The sequence below is a fragment of the Nannospalax galili genome, unplaced genomic scaffold (genome assembly GCF_000622305.1).
Source record: "Nannospalax galili isolate Female #2095 unplaced genomic scaffold, S.galili_v1.0 scaffold1387, whole genome shotgun sequence".
NCBI lineage: Eukaryota > Metazoa > Chordata > Mammalia > Rodentia > Spalacidae > Nannospalax > Nannospalax galili.
In genome coordinates, this window is record NW_008355976.1 from 203035 (window position 1) to 216551 (window position 13517).

The following is a 13517-nucleotide window of genomic DNA, read 5'->3' on the forward strand; positions in this document are numbered from 1 at the left end:
AGTTTTCCTCTTTTAAAGTCATCAAGCTGGGGGGGGTCAGAACTGACTTCTTTCAAAAAGTCTTTTATTTTGTAAAACTTCAAACATATATGAAAGCAAGTAGTATAATAAATCCCTGTCTTAAATCCCAGCTTTACTGTTTATCTGCTATATGACCATGGGCAAATTACTTCAGCTCTCTGAGCCTCTGTTTTCTCTTTGTATGATGAATTACTCAGGCAGTGTATATAAAGACTGTATACTCAACAAATGTTAGCCTGGTTCCTTCCTCTTACTCTTCTACCAGACCCAGGCCATCTTGTAAAATGGAAAAAATAATACCTCTTCTGCTTTCTTCACCAAATTGTTAAGAATTAAATCCATGGGGATAGCCAGCAGAAGACATGACATGGGATGCATGCCTCATAAATATTCTTAGTTAAGATGCGGCATATCTGTAAGAGTGTATGTCTGTGTGGGGGCCTGTGTCTAATGTGCACATGTTGTCAAGCAGTGGTCAGTGGTATGGCTAATAGAAAAAGCTCAGAATGAGACATCAGGAGACAGGGCTACACTGCCACATCCTCTGTGCTTACCGAGTTCCTCCCAGCCTGTCTCTGGGAATACAAAGAACTGGTCAGTTTCTGGCATAAAGAGTTTAAATAGACTAGCTCTGACAGCTAAACTAAAATATGGCAGACAAGACCAGAAAGGAGGAAAACAGGGGCCCAGAGGGGAGATCACTGGTCACTGGGCCTTGAAGAATGAGTAGGATGCAGGTAATCAGGGAGACAAGGAGCAGGACTCGGGCTGAAAGACAGCCCTGATGCTAGCCAAGTATGAGTGTGGTGACAGGGAAAGCACACAGCGTACCTAGTGTGGCCACCACCTGTCTGAATGCTTTTGTGATGGAGAGCTCATTACCAAAAATACTAGTCTACATTGACATCTCTGATCATGGAAAGGACTTCTGATACTCAGCAAAAGCTTCTCATTACAGATAGTAGAAATCATGAAAACGGGACGAAGGGAGCAGAAGAGCCAGCAGTAAATGTGGAAAGGGAGTGGGTAGGAAGCATTTGCACAGATCTCTGTCTTCCTGCACAGTCCTTTTTTTTCAACCACATTCGAGCCTTCTGTCTGTCCTCACAAATCCCATAGAGAAAGGCAGGATAGCAGTCATCACCACCAGGAAAGTAAAGCAAGTGTCCTGTGTCCCTACCCTGCCAGCCCTAGTTAAGAGGGGAAGCAGGTGTCATGGAAAGTGCAGGAGTGTGGAGGGCAGTGTGGGCGACAGCTCTGGGGCAGTGAACGTGTCAGTATTAGCAGCAGCAGTGACCTGACATGCTTGTGTCACTCTTTACCATGTTTAAGCTGCCTTGTACACATTCTCTTTGATGTGAGGTAGGCAAAAGCTAACACAGTATCGTCAAGGGATGAGGGAGTGACAAACCTCTTCCACCCCCCAGTTTGCCAGCTTTTCCTACCAGGCCAGAGGACACCCCAATCCCACTGGTCACCCCAATTTCAGCCCTCTCACCAAAAGAACAAGTAAGCCTCTTTCTTGCTCTCTATTTCCCACTTCTCACTGAGGAAGTAGTTAGTACAAGTGGAGAGGCATCTGGGACCATCAAAGAGTCTTGGGTCCTTGGTCTACAGGAACAAGGGACATGATCACACATCTGATATCAGAAAGGCTCTTCAGCAGAAAGAACAACTGTGCTCTCTTGGCCTTAGAAGATAGCACCTGTGGAGAAAACAATTCATTTTTTCTGGCAAATATCTCTACCTGTGCTGGGCCCTGTGCTGGTATGTCACAAGGAGAGGAGATAACAATGTATCAGATGAAAGACCCTGACTTTTGAAGGCATTCAGTCTTGGATAGGATAGCCTTTAATACTGAGGGATCCATGCAGAGGACAGGTAGAAGGCTATGGGAGCACGGAGGATGGTACCCAACCTTTTTGGGTGCTTCAGGTGTTTGCCCCAGCCCCAGACAGCTGGTAGGAGGGCACTAAGGAAGACTTTCTAAAGAAGCCAGACTCAGTCTTAAAAGATGGACGAGTGTTTATAGGAAGACTAAAGTTTACCGGTAAGAGAGGTCAAGGTTCATATGGGAAGGGATCTAAACACCCTGAATTGAGAAAGCCTTGGAGGGTCATGATCTTAGGGCTAGATGCTGGGGACCGTCCGTAGAACCAGGGGACCACCTCTTCCAGATGCAGTAGAAGGGAAGTGACTTCTTGGGAATTAGAAGAGCTTATCATTAAGGTCTTTTTTCACTTGGAGCATCTGTGATTATGTCAAACCAAAGAGAAGAGCAGTAGGCTCCCTAGGCACCAGTGAACCAGGCCTCTCTCACCAACACCTCTTTCAACTGTCTTCACCTCCCTGGGTGAGGAGATCCCAGCCAGCCACAGTGGCACCAACCAGCACCAGGACCATGACCACCCACCCACCCCTGCCCTACTTTCTGGGCCCAATCCCTATTGACAGATCCCCAGAATCTGAAGGAATTCAAGACAAATGGTTAAGAGGATGGAGTTAATAAAATTTGAAAAATTGAGGCCTGTCACTCTACTAAACTTTTTTCAATACCATTGACAGAAACATATTTCCCCAATGAGTGACCTTCCACAGCTGTAGCGGGCAGGCACAGCCACAGCCGTGCTTCCAGGAAACCAGGCTGCTATTTATCAAATATTATAAGCTGGGACAACTAATCTGGAGCAAGAAAGGAAGGAGGGGGTCCTGCACCACACTGCCTTGGGTGCTCCAGGTGTTTGCCCTAGCCCCAGACAGCCAGTGGGAGGTGACGGATGGCCTGCGATTAGCACTCCCACCTCTGTCCAGCCTTCTCACTTGCTCCCAGAGGCCTGGCCCTCTAGACCAGCTGCTTGGCCCGGAGGGGCCCTGGGTGGGAGGCAAGGGGAGGTCAGGCCAGGGCACAAGCCATCCTGATGCCCCCGGAGAGGGCAGCCGGGTGAGGCCCAGCGTGGTTATTTATTGGAGTGTAATGGTTTGTGGCCGTTGGTCGTGGAGGTGAAATCGATCAGTGGTAGAAGTCAGGTTCTATCAATTATTAGAGCAATTAGTCAAGTCAGATGGAGGATGTGGGGCTTGGGCAGTAATATTGGATGGACATTATCCAGGTGCCCCCGCCTCAGCCTTCCTAAAGTGGGGGCAGACTTGCTGCCCTGAGGCTCCAGAACCTTGGAGAACCCTGCTGGCTTCCCCCAATGAGTGACTTGACCTGAGAGCCTCCTGGGCTGGAGCCAGGCCCAGCACTGCTGTAAAAGGAAGCCCCTGTGCTGGCTGGCCCAGGTGCAGGGATGTCCTACCTGTCCCCATCCCATCCTTTATGAGAAGTGACACAACTCCTACTAGAAATTACTCAGTGGCCAATGTTTATGGCACACATTTTTCATTCTGTAAGCAAATATAGATCACTGACAGCACTTGTTTGAAGCAGCTAATCTCACCCTCTTCCCCCTTTCACTGTCTTCTCCCACCTCGTCTCCCTCCTCTTTCCCATGTCTTATCTTCCCACCCAGTTCTCCTTTCTCTCTGCTGGTTTCTTGCCCCCCAGGAGGTCTCCTCTAATATCCACTCCACATAGCACATGTCTGGTAGTAGAGCTCCCCTCAAGGCTGCCAGAGAAAGAAGAGGCCTTTAATCCATCACTTACTTAGGGCTCCTTTTGCCTCTGCTGTGCTGCAGGAATTGGGAGGTGCTGTCTGGAACTGTCCCCTCCACCCTTGCAGACCCCCTTCAAAGCCCAGCACCCAGAGAGCAGGGCCACTCCAGGACACTATACCCTGAGCACTTTGGTCCTTCCTGAGCCCTGTGGTACTTGTCAGTCTGTCCTCTCTTCAGCACATGGGTCACTCTAAGCCTGTGTTATTGTCATGTGTGCATTTCTCATCCCATCAGCTCTTGGACAGTTGAATTTGTGTTAAATTCAAACTCAAGGGAGACCTCTTCTTAAAGACAGGAAAGGGAACCAGCAAATAAGACTGAAAGACTGGGCATAGGGGAGACTTGAAGTGAGATCTTATAGAACTCAAAGGAGACAACAGCTGAGTTCCCACTTGGCCACCAAACAGTCAGGAGGATTTAAAAAAAAAAAAAAAAAAAAAAGCCATGTGATAGGACCATGCCTGTATTCCTAGCACTCAGGAGGCCAAGCTCAAGACCAGAATAGGCTACATAGTGAATTTAAGGCCAGCTTGTCTTTAAAAAACAAACAAAAAATAATTTTAAGTATAAGAAAGGGGCTAGAGAGAGGTCTTAGCAGTTAGAGTATGAACTGCTCTTGCAGAGGACCCCGAGTTCAATTCCAGTACCCACGTTGGGCAGCTTACAACTACCTATAACTCCAACTCAACAGGAATTCATGCCTCTGACCTCCATAGGTATCTCTACACAGGTGCACACGGGTGTGTCCGCACATGCACATACACATACATAATTAAAAATAAAATCCTTAAACTTAACTTTTAAAATCTATTTTAAAAAGGAAACTCTCCATTGGCCTGCCAGTCCCTACCTTGCATACAGAGCCCTGCAGATATGAACTGCCCAGTGAGTTACAACAGGTCAGACAGAAAGAATGAGGCCCCATCAGAGCCTCTGAGTTCTTCAAAGACCCTAGAACCCTACCAATGATAATAAACACGTCAACATCCACGTGTGGCTATTTGCCTGACTGTGGGGGAAGAGGTTAACCTCAGAAGACATGTTCAGTGAACACAGTGCTGAAGTAGGAGGAGCCTTCCTTGCTAAGACACCCTGCCCCCTTGCTAAGTTCACACTTTGTCCTATAGACAATGAAAAGCACTGAAGGATTTTGGGGTGCATCATCACCACTCTGATGAGAGTGAATTGGAGTTAGGAAAACCTGGGGATAGCATGGACTCATGGATCAAAACAACAGACCTAGCTTCCTGGCCTTGGGCTGGTTATTGCACTTCTCTGAACACAGTCCCATGTCTGTATCTTGGGGATTTTTAATACCTCAGGGTTGTGAAGGTTAAATGATAAAATACATAAAAAGTACAGAGCCAGGCACAAACTAAGAGATGAATAGATACCAGTGCTGTTGTTATTATCACTCCAAGGCATCTACTCAAGAGACACGAAGATACATAGCCAGAGTCAGGCGTGGTGGTGTGTACCAGTAGTCCCAGTACTCAGAAGACTGGGGCAGGAGGAATGCTTGATCCTAAGTTTTCAATTTGGCAACATAGGAAGATCCCTATCTTTAAAAAAAAAAAAAAAAAAAAAGGCTTAGTGGCCCACACCTGTAAAGCACTAGCACTCAGGAATCTGAGGGAAGAGAATCTTAAATTCAAGACCAGCCTGGTCTGTATAGTGAGACTGATCTCAAGAAAACAGAAAACAGGTCTGGAGAAAAGACTCAGTGGTTAAGAGCACATACTGCTCTTGCAGAGAAATTGAGGTTGGGTCCCAGCACCCACATCAGGTGGCTGATAAACACCTGTAAATCCAACTCCAAGGAAATCAGACAACTCTGCTCTCCACAGGCACCTGCACTCATGTGCACATACCCACACAGACACACATGTATACACATAATTTTAAAATAATAATAACAAATCTCCTTAAAAAGAAAAAGAGAAACAAGAAACAGCAACATCAAATGAGAGCACGCACACATGCACACAGACCTTTCTTGTTCGTGAATGTTCCTAACAGCACTGTTCTTAACAGGCAAAGAGGGGAAATATCTACTATGTCCATCAGCTGGTAGAGAACAATATGTAGTGTTGCCACAGATCAGAATCTTATTCACCCATGCTACCACATAAAGGAGCCCTAAAATCATGCTAAGTGGAAGAAGACCGTACATTGCATAATTCCACTGATAGGAAATATCTATAATGAGAGAAAGCCAACCATTGGGTATGTTTGATAACAGTACAGGATTTCTCTTCAGGGAAGGGAACAAATTATATAGTAGTGATGTTTGCACAACCTTCTGAGTTTAAACAACCAAATGATATGCATTTAAAATGCTGGACTTGGGACTGGAGAGATGGCTCAGTGGTTAAGGGCACTGGCTGCTCTTGAAGAGGACCTGGGCTCGGTTCCCAGCACCTACCCAAGTGGCTAACAATTTTCCATAACTCAGACACCTGTCTTCTGGCCTCTGTGGGCATTGCACTACATGGGTGCACTTACATATATGCAGGCAAAACACTCGGACACATAAAATAAAAATAAATGAATAAAAAAAAATGTTAAATGTTCCAGGACTTCAGGAGCCTAGGGATGTATGTAGGTCAGTGGTAGAGCACTTTCTAGCATGTGTGAGGCCCTGACCCAGCAATGGTTAAAAAAATAAAAAAGAGGGGGGCAGTAATTTTATAGTTTGTGAATTATATATTAATAAAAGTATTAATGTTTTATACTAAATTCCTGATAGAAAATAGGATTGTGTATGAAAATATTAGATTTTTTACTATTTAAAATGAAAGTTTCTTTTGCCTAGGATTGTTCTTCCTACTGCTTCTTCCCTCTCCTCCTCCCAAACCAAGCAACCACAAAAGTGCTCATTAAACGTTTACTATCATTGTTACCTTTATAGAGTCTTAAGAAGCAGAGTTTCAGCAGGGAGAGCTTCATACCATACTATAAGTGTTTCCAGAGGCAGATTTAGAAAAACTGGTGTTTACTGTGTGTCAGCAGTGATCATACCCCACCCTGAGTTAACCCATTATGTCCTTACAGCAGGGACTAGTCTAAATCCTCCTTAACTTCTAGACATTTCTCTGGCAAGAAAGGTGCTCAAGGAATGCTAGATTCTTGTTACCATGTGCTCCAGTTATTGCATAGCTGAGCTTGCTTAGGTTTCCTTCTTGATGGTCTTGAGAGGTGTGCCTGTGAGTCAAGACCAGCTCTGTCCTCAGACCCTACTGCTTCAGGGTTTAGAGGATGATGGCCTTGGAGGAGAGTGAGCTGCTCAGAGCTGGGTCATGGAGAGGAATGTCCACAGCACTGAGGGTCAGATGATCCTTTCCTCATTATTGTCAAGCCTTGCCAAAGTAGACGCCCTATCTGGCTACTCTGTGCCAGCACTTAGAAGGTAGATGTGGCCTCCAGCAAACCTTTTTCTCATAGTCAAGGGTTTCTTGTCATGGGAACATACACACCCTTATCTTCAGCTAGCAGCACAGAGAAAAGGTCCCTGTGATGCTCATGCTCTTCTAGCGGACTCAGCTCACTCTAGCTGACAGGCTAGAGGGAAGAGAGCATAAAGGAGAGAGAAGGGCTGAGTGTGATGGCACACCTGTAATCCTAGCACTTGGGAAGCTGAGACAGGAGGAGCGCCATGAGCTTGAAGCCAGCATATTCTACATAGCAAGTTCCAGGCCAGCCAGGGCTATGTAATGGACACCCTTTCTTAAAGGAAAAAAAAAAAAAGCAAATATTAAATTGAGAGGAACAAAGGAAGACCTTGTCATCCCTGTTGAGCCGATCCGCATTAGAAAGGAACCCTTATGCATGGCTTTGTGAGTGGATGTTCATCTGTATGCAGATATATTGAGCTCTGTGGACCTTTTAGTGATTGCATATTATATATGAATGTGGGTGTTGACATGTGTTGGGTGTGTGAATCTACATTTTTATTTGATGTTTCGCTAGCACATTCAGCCACATGTAGTTGTATATGCACAACATATCTGCATGTGTGTGTGTACATGTAGGAGGCCCTGGTACCCTGATCTCTGTCAGGGAGGACTGCATACTCTACTTCCAGAATAATTTGATATGTTTTTCGTACCATTCTCAACCTGGCAACCTTCCATGGGGACTCCTCATACTGAAATTGAGGCCCCAAGCCACCTCTAAATGAAGATCACTCATATAGCCTTCTCTTCCTTCCAGGAGCCAACCCCCTGCAGAGGAATGAAATGGGACACACACCCTTGGATTATGCCCGAGAAGGGGAGGTGATGAAGATTCTGAGGACCTCCGAGACGAAGGTCAGTGATAGAGAGCAGGAGGCCTGTGAGCACCCCATATAGCATTTAACTTTCTACTCTGTATACTGCTCTAGGCTTCACACCAAAGGTCACTTATAGGGTGGTTTTTTTTTTCTTCTGCAGAGACCAGTCTTATTACATAGCCCAGGCTAGCACTCCCAGAGTATTATCAAAACTGAAACTAATGCTATTCTAGTTTGCCATCAGTTGCTGTGACAAAACACTGTGACCAATACCAGCTTGGGGAAGAAAGGGTTTATTTAGCTTACAAGCAAAGTCCATTATCAAGGGAAGCCAAGGCAGGAACCTAGAGCACAGACCATGGAGGATAGCTGCTTACTGGCTTGTTTCTCTGGCCTGTGCTCAACATGCTGTCTTACATAATACAGAACCACCTGCCTGGGGTGGCACCACCCACAGTAGTCTGGGCCCTCCCACATCACTCACCAATTAAGAAAATACCCCATAAACATGGCCACAGGCCAGTCCAATAGAGGAAAGTCCCCATCAAGGCTCCCTCTGTCCAGGTGTGTCAAGTTGGCAGCTAAAGCTATTCAGCACAAATGCACTTGCTACAAGGTAATTCATAGATTGCATGGCAAGACTGAGCCTGGAGCACCTGGCTTCCGATCCATCGCCTTTGCTCTTCCCAGCACCAGAGTCCTTTGTCCACAGATTGGTTGAAATATTTTGAGATAATCCCAAGTGCTAGGATTGCAGGTGTGCTGACCCCAGAGCTGGATATGTTGGTGCATGCCTTTAATCCCATTGCTCAGGAGGCAAGAGGTGGATCTCTGTGAGTTCAAAGCCAACTGGTCTACATAGAGAGTTCTAGGTCAGCTAGAGAGATCCTGTTTCAAAACACATCCAGCCTTGGCCTCACCAAGAATGGGGAGCTTTCCCTGTCATGACTATGAAGAGAAAGAGAGCCAAGCCACTTGTGGCTTCTGAGAATTAATGCTCTCTCCCTCTCTAGCTCACATTTATTTTTGAAGTGATGTTCTCCAGCTTCTTTTCAGAGGAGGAGACAAGACACATGAAGTTTTGGGGTTTTTTGTTTTTAATTTAATTATTTAATTATGAGTGTTTTGCCTGCATGTATGTAAGTACATCTGTGTGTGCAATGCCCTTGTAGGTAGGAAGAGGGCATCAGATCCCCTGGAACTGGAGTCATAGACAGTTGTCAGCCACCATGTGGGTGTTCTTAATTACTGAGCCATCCTCCAGCCCCCACATAAAGTTTTGAGCTCAAGATATGTTCCCCAGGTCTCACATACCTTTCAGCCTCCTACAGCATCCCTTCCCATCGTCATGCCTTCACCTTCCCCTCCCAGATTCCAGAGCCTGGTATACAATCTGAGCCAGAAACATCTCCATCTTAATCCATCTTCCCAACTAAATATTTGAGCTTCCTAAAAATAAGACTAAGGCTCCTACTTCTCGTAGCCACAGAACTGTAATTTGAAAAATAATTGGGCAGAATCCAAGAATTGGAGTCACAAATCTCAGACCTGGCAGGGACCTAAATAGTCATCTGTCCAGTAATGGGAACTCCTATGAAGGCATAAATAAATAAATCAGAGGAAAATGCAACTGTTCTGGTTGAAGAGAAGATGGCTAGAGTGGTGCCCATGCAGGCGGCATAGTCTTCCTTCGGGCAACTACTGAGAGGGCTGTGCACTGGGCATGAGTTTTAAATCTCTGAAATTTGCCAATTTGTTTTACTCCTGGAGACATGAACCAGGGGTGTGATGTAGCTTGCCTTTTACCCTGCAGTGAGTTAGCATCAAAACTGAAACTAGGGGGCTGGAGAGATGGCTCAGTGGTTAGGAACACTGACTGCTTACAGATGACCTGGGTTTGGTTCCTAGAACCCACAAGGCAGCTAATAACCATCCAGAATTCCAGTTCCAGGGGATTCAATACCCTCTTCTGCCCACCATAGGCATTGCATACATGGTACACTTGCATATATGCAGGGAAAATACTCATATACATAAAATTAAAATAAATTTTTAAAAAATATGAAACTAATGCATTTGTCCACTGGTCCCAGGATGGGCCGGGCCTGCAGCACCCGGCTTCCGATCCTTCGTCTTTGCTCTTTCCAGCACCAGAGAGTCTCTGGCCACAGATTGGTTGAAGTACTTTGAAATAATTCAGTGTGACGAGTCCCACCTAGTGGCAGATACTCCACTTGTCTTTATTCAAAACATGCAGCTCACTAGATGGAAACAGAAGAGACTTGGGTTCTTATCCCAACTCTGCCACTCTACCTGTGTGACCTTGGGCTACTTTCTTCATTGAACCTTAGTGAAGCTCAGATTTTCCTCTGTGAAATAAGAATAGTGAACTCCACAGGTTCCCGTTGGATGTGTAATTGTGTACCCATCAGGATAAACTGCACTATCCTGCTATAATAATGCAAAATTTTAGTAGTTTAACAACAAAGATTTGTCTTTGCATTGTGCGATATGCCACTGTCATCAGGGATGAGGGTGGGCTCTGCTCATCATAAGCACTCAGATCCCACCAAGAGGTCAGCTCTCCACTCTTAGAGCAGCTCTGCTGTTCAGGTCAGCTTTCCCACTTGCTTCATGCTTCAGGGAAATCCCCAGTGGTTCTGGATAGTCTCCAGGACTGTGTTCCCATCATCTCCCCTTTTAGGCTGAAGGACAAGCATTGTGTTTGGCTAAGAACACCTATGGTATGTCAGGTGGTGTGACATAGGGCTGGTGCTGGTCTGGCCAAGATTTCTTTTGAAGAGAACAGGCCTCTTGCTGCCAGACAGATGAAGGGTTTAGAGCTACTGAAGAGAACTTAACAAAATCTGGTTCCCCAAGGCTAATGTCCAGAGTTCACAACTTGTAGTTACAATCCCCTGTGTAAGTCAGACCCTGCTGGAGCTCCTGGGGCAATTGCAGACAGCACATGCTAGGCAGAGGTTGAGCCCTTGGACTCTTTCAAGGAAGGCAGTAAGATGACAAGAACCTTGTCTTGGAGATAGGAGAGATTACACCCAAGTATGTAGCTCAGGGGGACAGGGGCAAGGCACATTTCATAACAAAGCGAGAACAAGGTTAGGCCTATTAGGTGGTAGCTGTAGGGAGGAGACCTCCGGCAAAGCTGTCCCTCAGTGGAAGGGGCTGCTTTTGGGGTGGGGGTGTAGGGGGTTAGAACACTTAGAACCAGCCAGGAGTTCCATAGCCTCACAGGAAGAAGTCCATTCTCTGTACCCTCAGTGCCTTAAGCCAGTTAAGTCTCTATCAGTCCTGAAGGTCCAAATGTTCCCTGAACATCCCCCCTTGTTGCTTTGCTATCCCTGTCCCCTCTGTGCTCACCAGCCTTAGCTCTCCCTGGTTGTCCAGCACTGTCTTTCTGTTGGTTCAGCTCTTCTTGCTCTCCTCTTCTTTCTCCTCTGCTTTTCACCAAACTACAAAATCTAGCTCTTTGAGGCAGACTTTTGTGAGAATATTGCTGTTTCAGACCTGAGTTCTGTCTCCCTCTGCCAGTTGGTAAGAAGCAGCTACCCCTCAGAACCATCTCTGTCATCTGTAGCAATAACTCAGGCTTGAAGGGCACCAAGACCCAGCCTAAGGCCTTCCCTGCTCTTATCTGACTGTGCAGCTAAGCCTCAGTCACCTAGATCTGCCATTTTCTAGTCCAATTGCATTCATTATAGAAAGTTTAAGATGAAGGGAATGTAATAATATCTCATGTATTTATGAATGACAGCTGTGTGCCAGGCCACGGCCTAGATGAATAAATCACCACAGCACTCATAGCCTGACAGGGAGACAGGCAAGTGAATCAGCGGTATGACTGACCAAGAAAGGCGTTCCTGGAAAAGATGTCAACTAAACCCAATCTCAAATAAAAGCATCTCAGCCCTACCACCTCTACATAACCACTATTCATATTTTTATTTATAATAGCAGGCACCCATTATTGAGTGCATCTAGGCAGTATGCTGCATGTGCAACATATACTTTCTCTAGCCCTATAACAAACCCATGCAGTAGGACTGGAGAGATGGCTCAGTGGTTAAGAGCACCGGCTGTTCTTACAGAGGACCTGGTTTCAATTCCCAGTGCCCTTATAGAGGCTAACAATCCCTCATAACTCCAGGACCAGGGAATCTGACTTCCATGGGCATTGCGTAACATGGGTGCACTCACACACATGCAGGCGTTACACTCATACACATAAAATAAGAATAATAATTATTTTTTTTCATTTTATGTGTATGAGTATATTGCCTGTGTGTAGGTGAGTGCATCCGTGTCATGCAATGCCACGGAGGTCAGAAGAGGGCTTTGGATTCCCCTGGAACTGGAGTTAAGAACGGTTCATAGCCTCCATGTGGGTGCTGGAACTCTAACCCGGGTTTCTGTAAGAACAGTCAGTGCTCTTAACCACTGAGCCATATCTCAGCCCCATAAAAAAATTAAAAAAAAAAAAAAAAAAAAAAAACAACTCATGCAGTAGCTCTTATAATACTCCCCATCTCAACCAGGAAAATTGAACAGGCAACAAAGCAGCAAGTGACTCACAGGAAATCAAGTTGCCTATTAAGAACTTAAACAAGTATGCCCTCTATGGTACTGCATTAGCTCTTTCTGGACCGTATCTACATTTACTTACATAGGTGGCCTTTTTGCTTAAACCTACTAGTAACCTCTTGTACATACCAGAAGTCTCAAACTGGCAGCCATGTCTTATTTTGCCAATCTAGCGTTTCTCAAACATGTGAACTTCAAGCCACAGGACTCAAAACATTAACCTTTCTCCATCTAGTGCCAGATGTTAAATGGGACAGTGACGGGGGCAGATGGGCTGGGAATAGGCTGTGCTGCCATGTTCCTAAGGTATTATGTTCTTACCTGCTTGGCCCAGAAGGTACTAATGATCCTGTTACATTTGGGGAATCTGCTTTGTTTCCCCCACTTAATATTATTAGTGATTTTCTCATTTTAAAGGTTATCCATAAGCCTTTTTTTTTTAACTTCATTGCGCCTCTTAAAATACTTAAAATGCCACTGGGGGACTGGAGAAATGGCTCAGTAGTTAAGAGCACTGGCTGCTCTTGTAGAAGACCTGGGTTCAGTTCCCAGCACCCACATTGGCAGCTAAAAACCATCCATAACTCCAGTTCCAGTGGATCCAATACCCTCTTCTGATCTCCGTAGGCTTTACACAACACTGGTGCACTTACATACATACAGGCAATATACTCATATACATAAAATAAAAATTTGCTCTTGTAGAAGACCTGGGTTCAGTTCCCAGCACCCACATTGGCAGCTAAAAACCATCCATAACTCCAGTTCCAGTGGATCCAATACCCTCTTCTGATCTCCGTAGGCTTTACACAACACTGGTGCACTTACATACATACAGGCAATATACTCATATACATAAAATAAAAATAATAAAAAAATAAAATAGGGGCTGGAGAGATGGCTCAGCGGTCAAGAACACCGACTGTTCTTTCAGAAGACCCGGGTTCTAATCCCAGCACCCACATGG

General features: G+C 45.5%; 1 protein-coding gene across 1 annotated transcript in view; it reads left to right on the forward strand.

Annotated features, from left to right (window-relative positions):
* Clpb (ClpB homolog, mitochondrial AAA ATPase chaperonin) overlaps positions 1-13517 on the forward strand; it is a 153177-nt gene that overhangs the window by 106706 nt on the left and 32954 nt on the right. The window contains exon 6 of the mRNA XM_008854047.3: positions 7891-7988. Coding sequence (XP_008852269.2) covers positions 7891-7988 — 98 coding nt within the window. The remainder of the gene's footprint in view (positions 1-7890; positions 7989-13517) is intronic.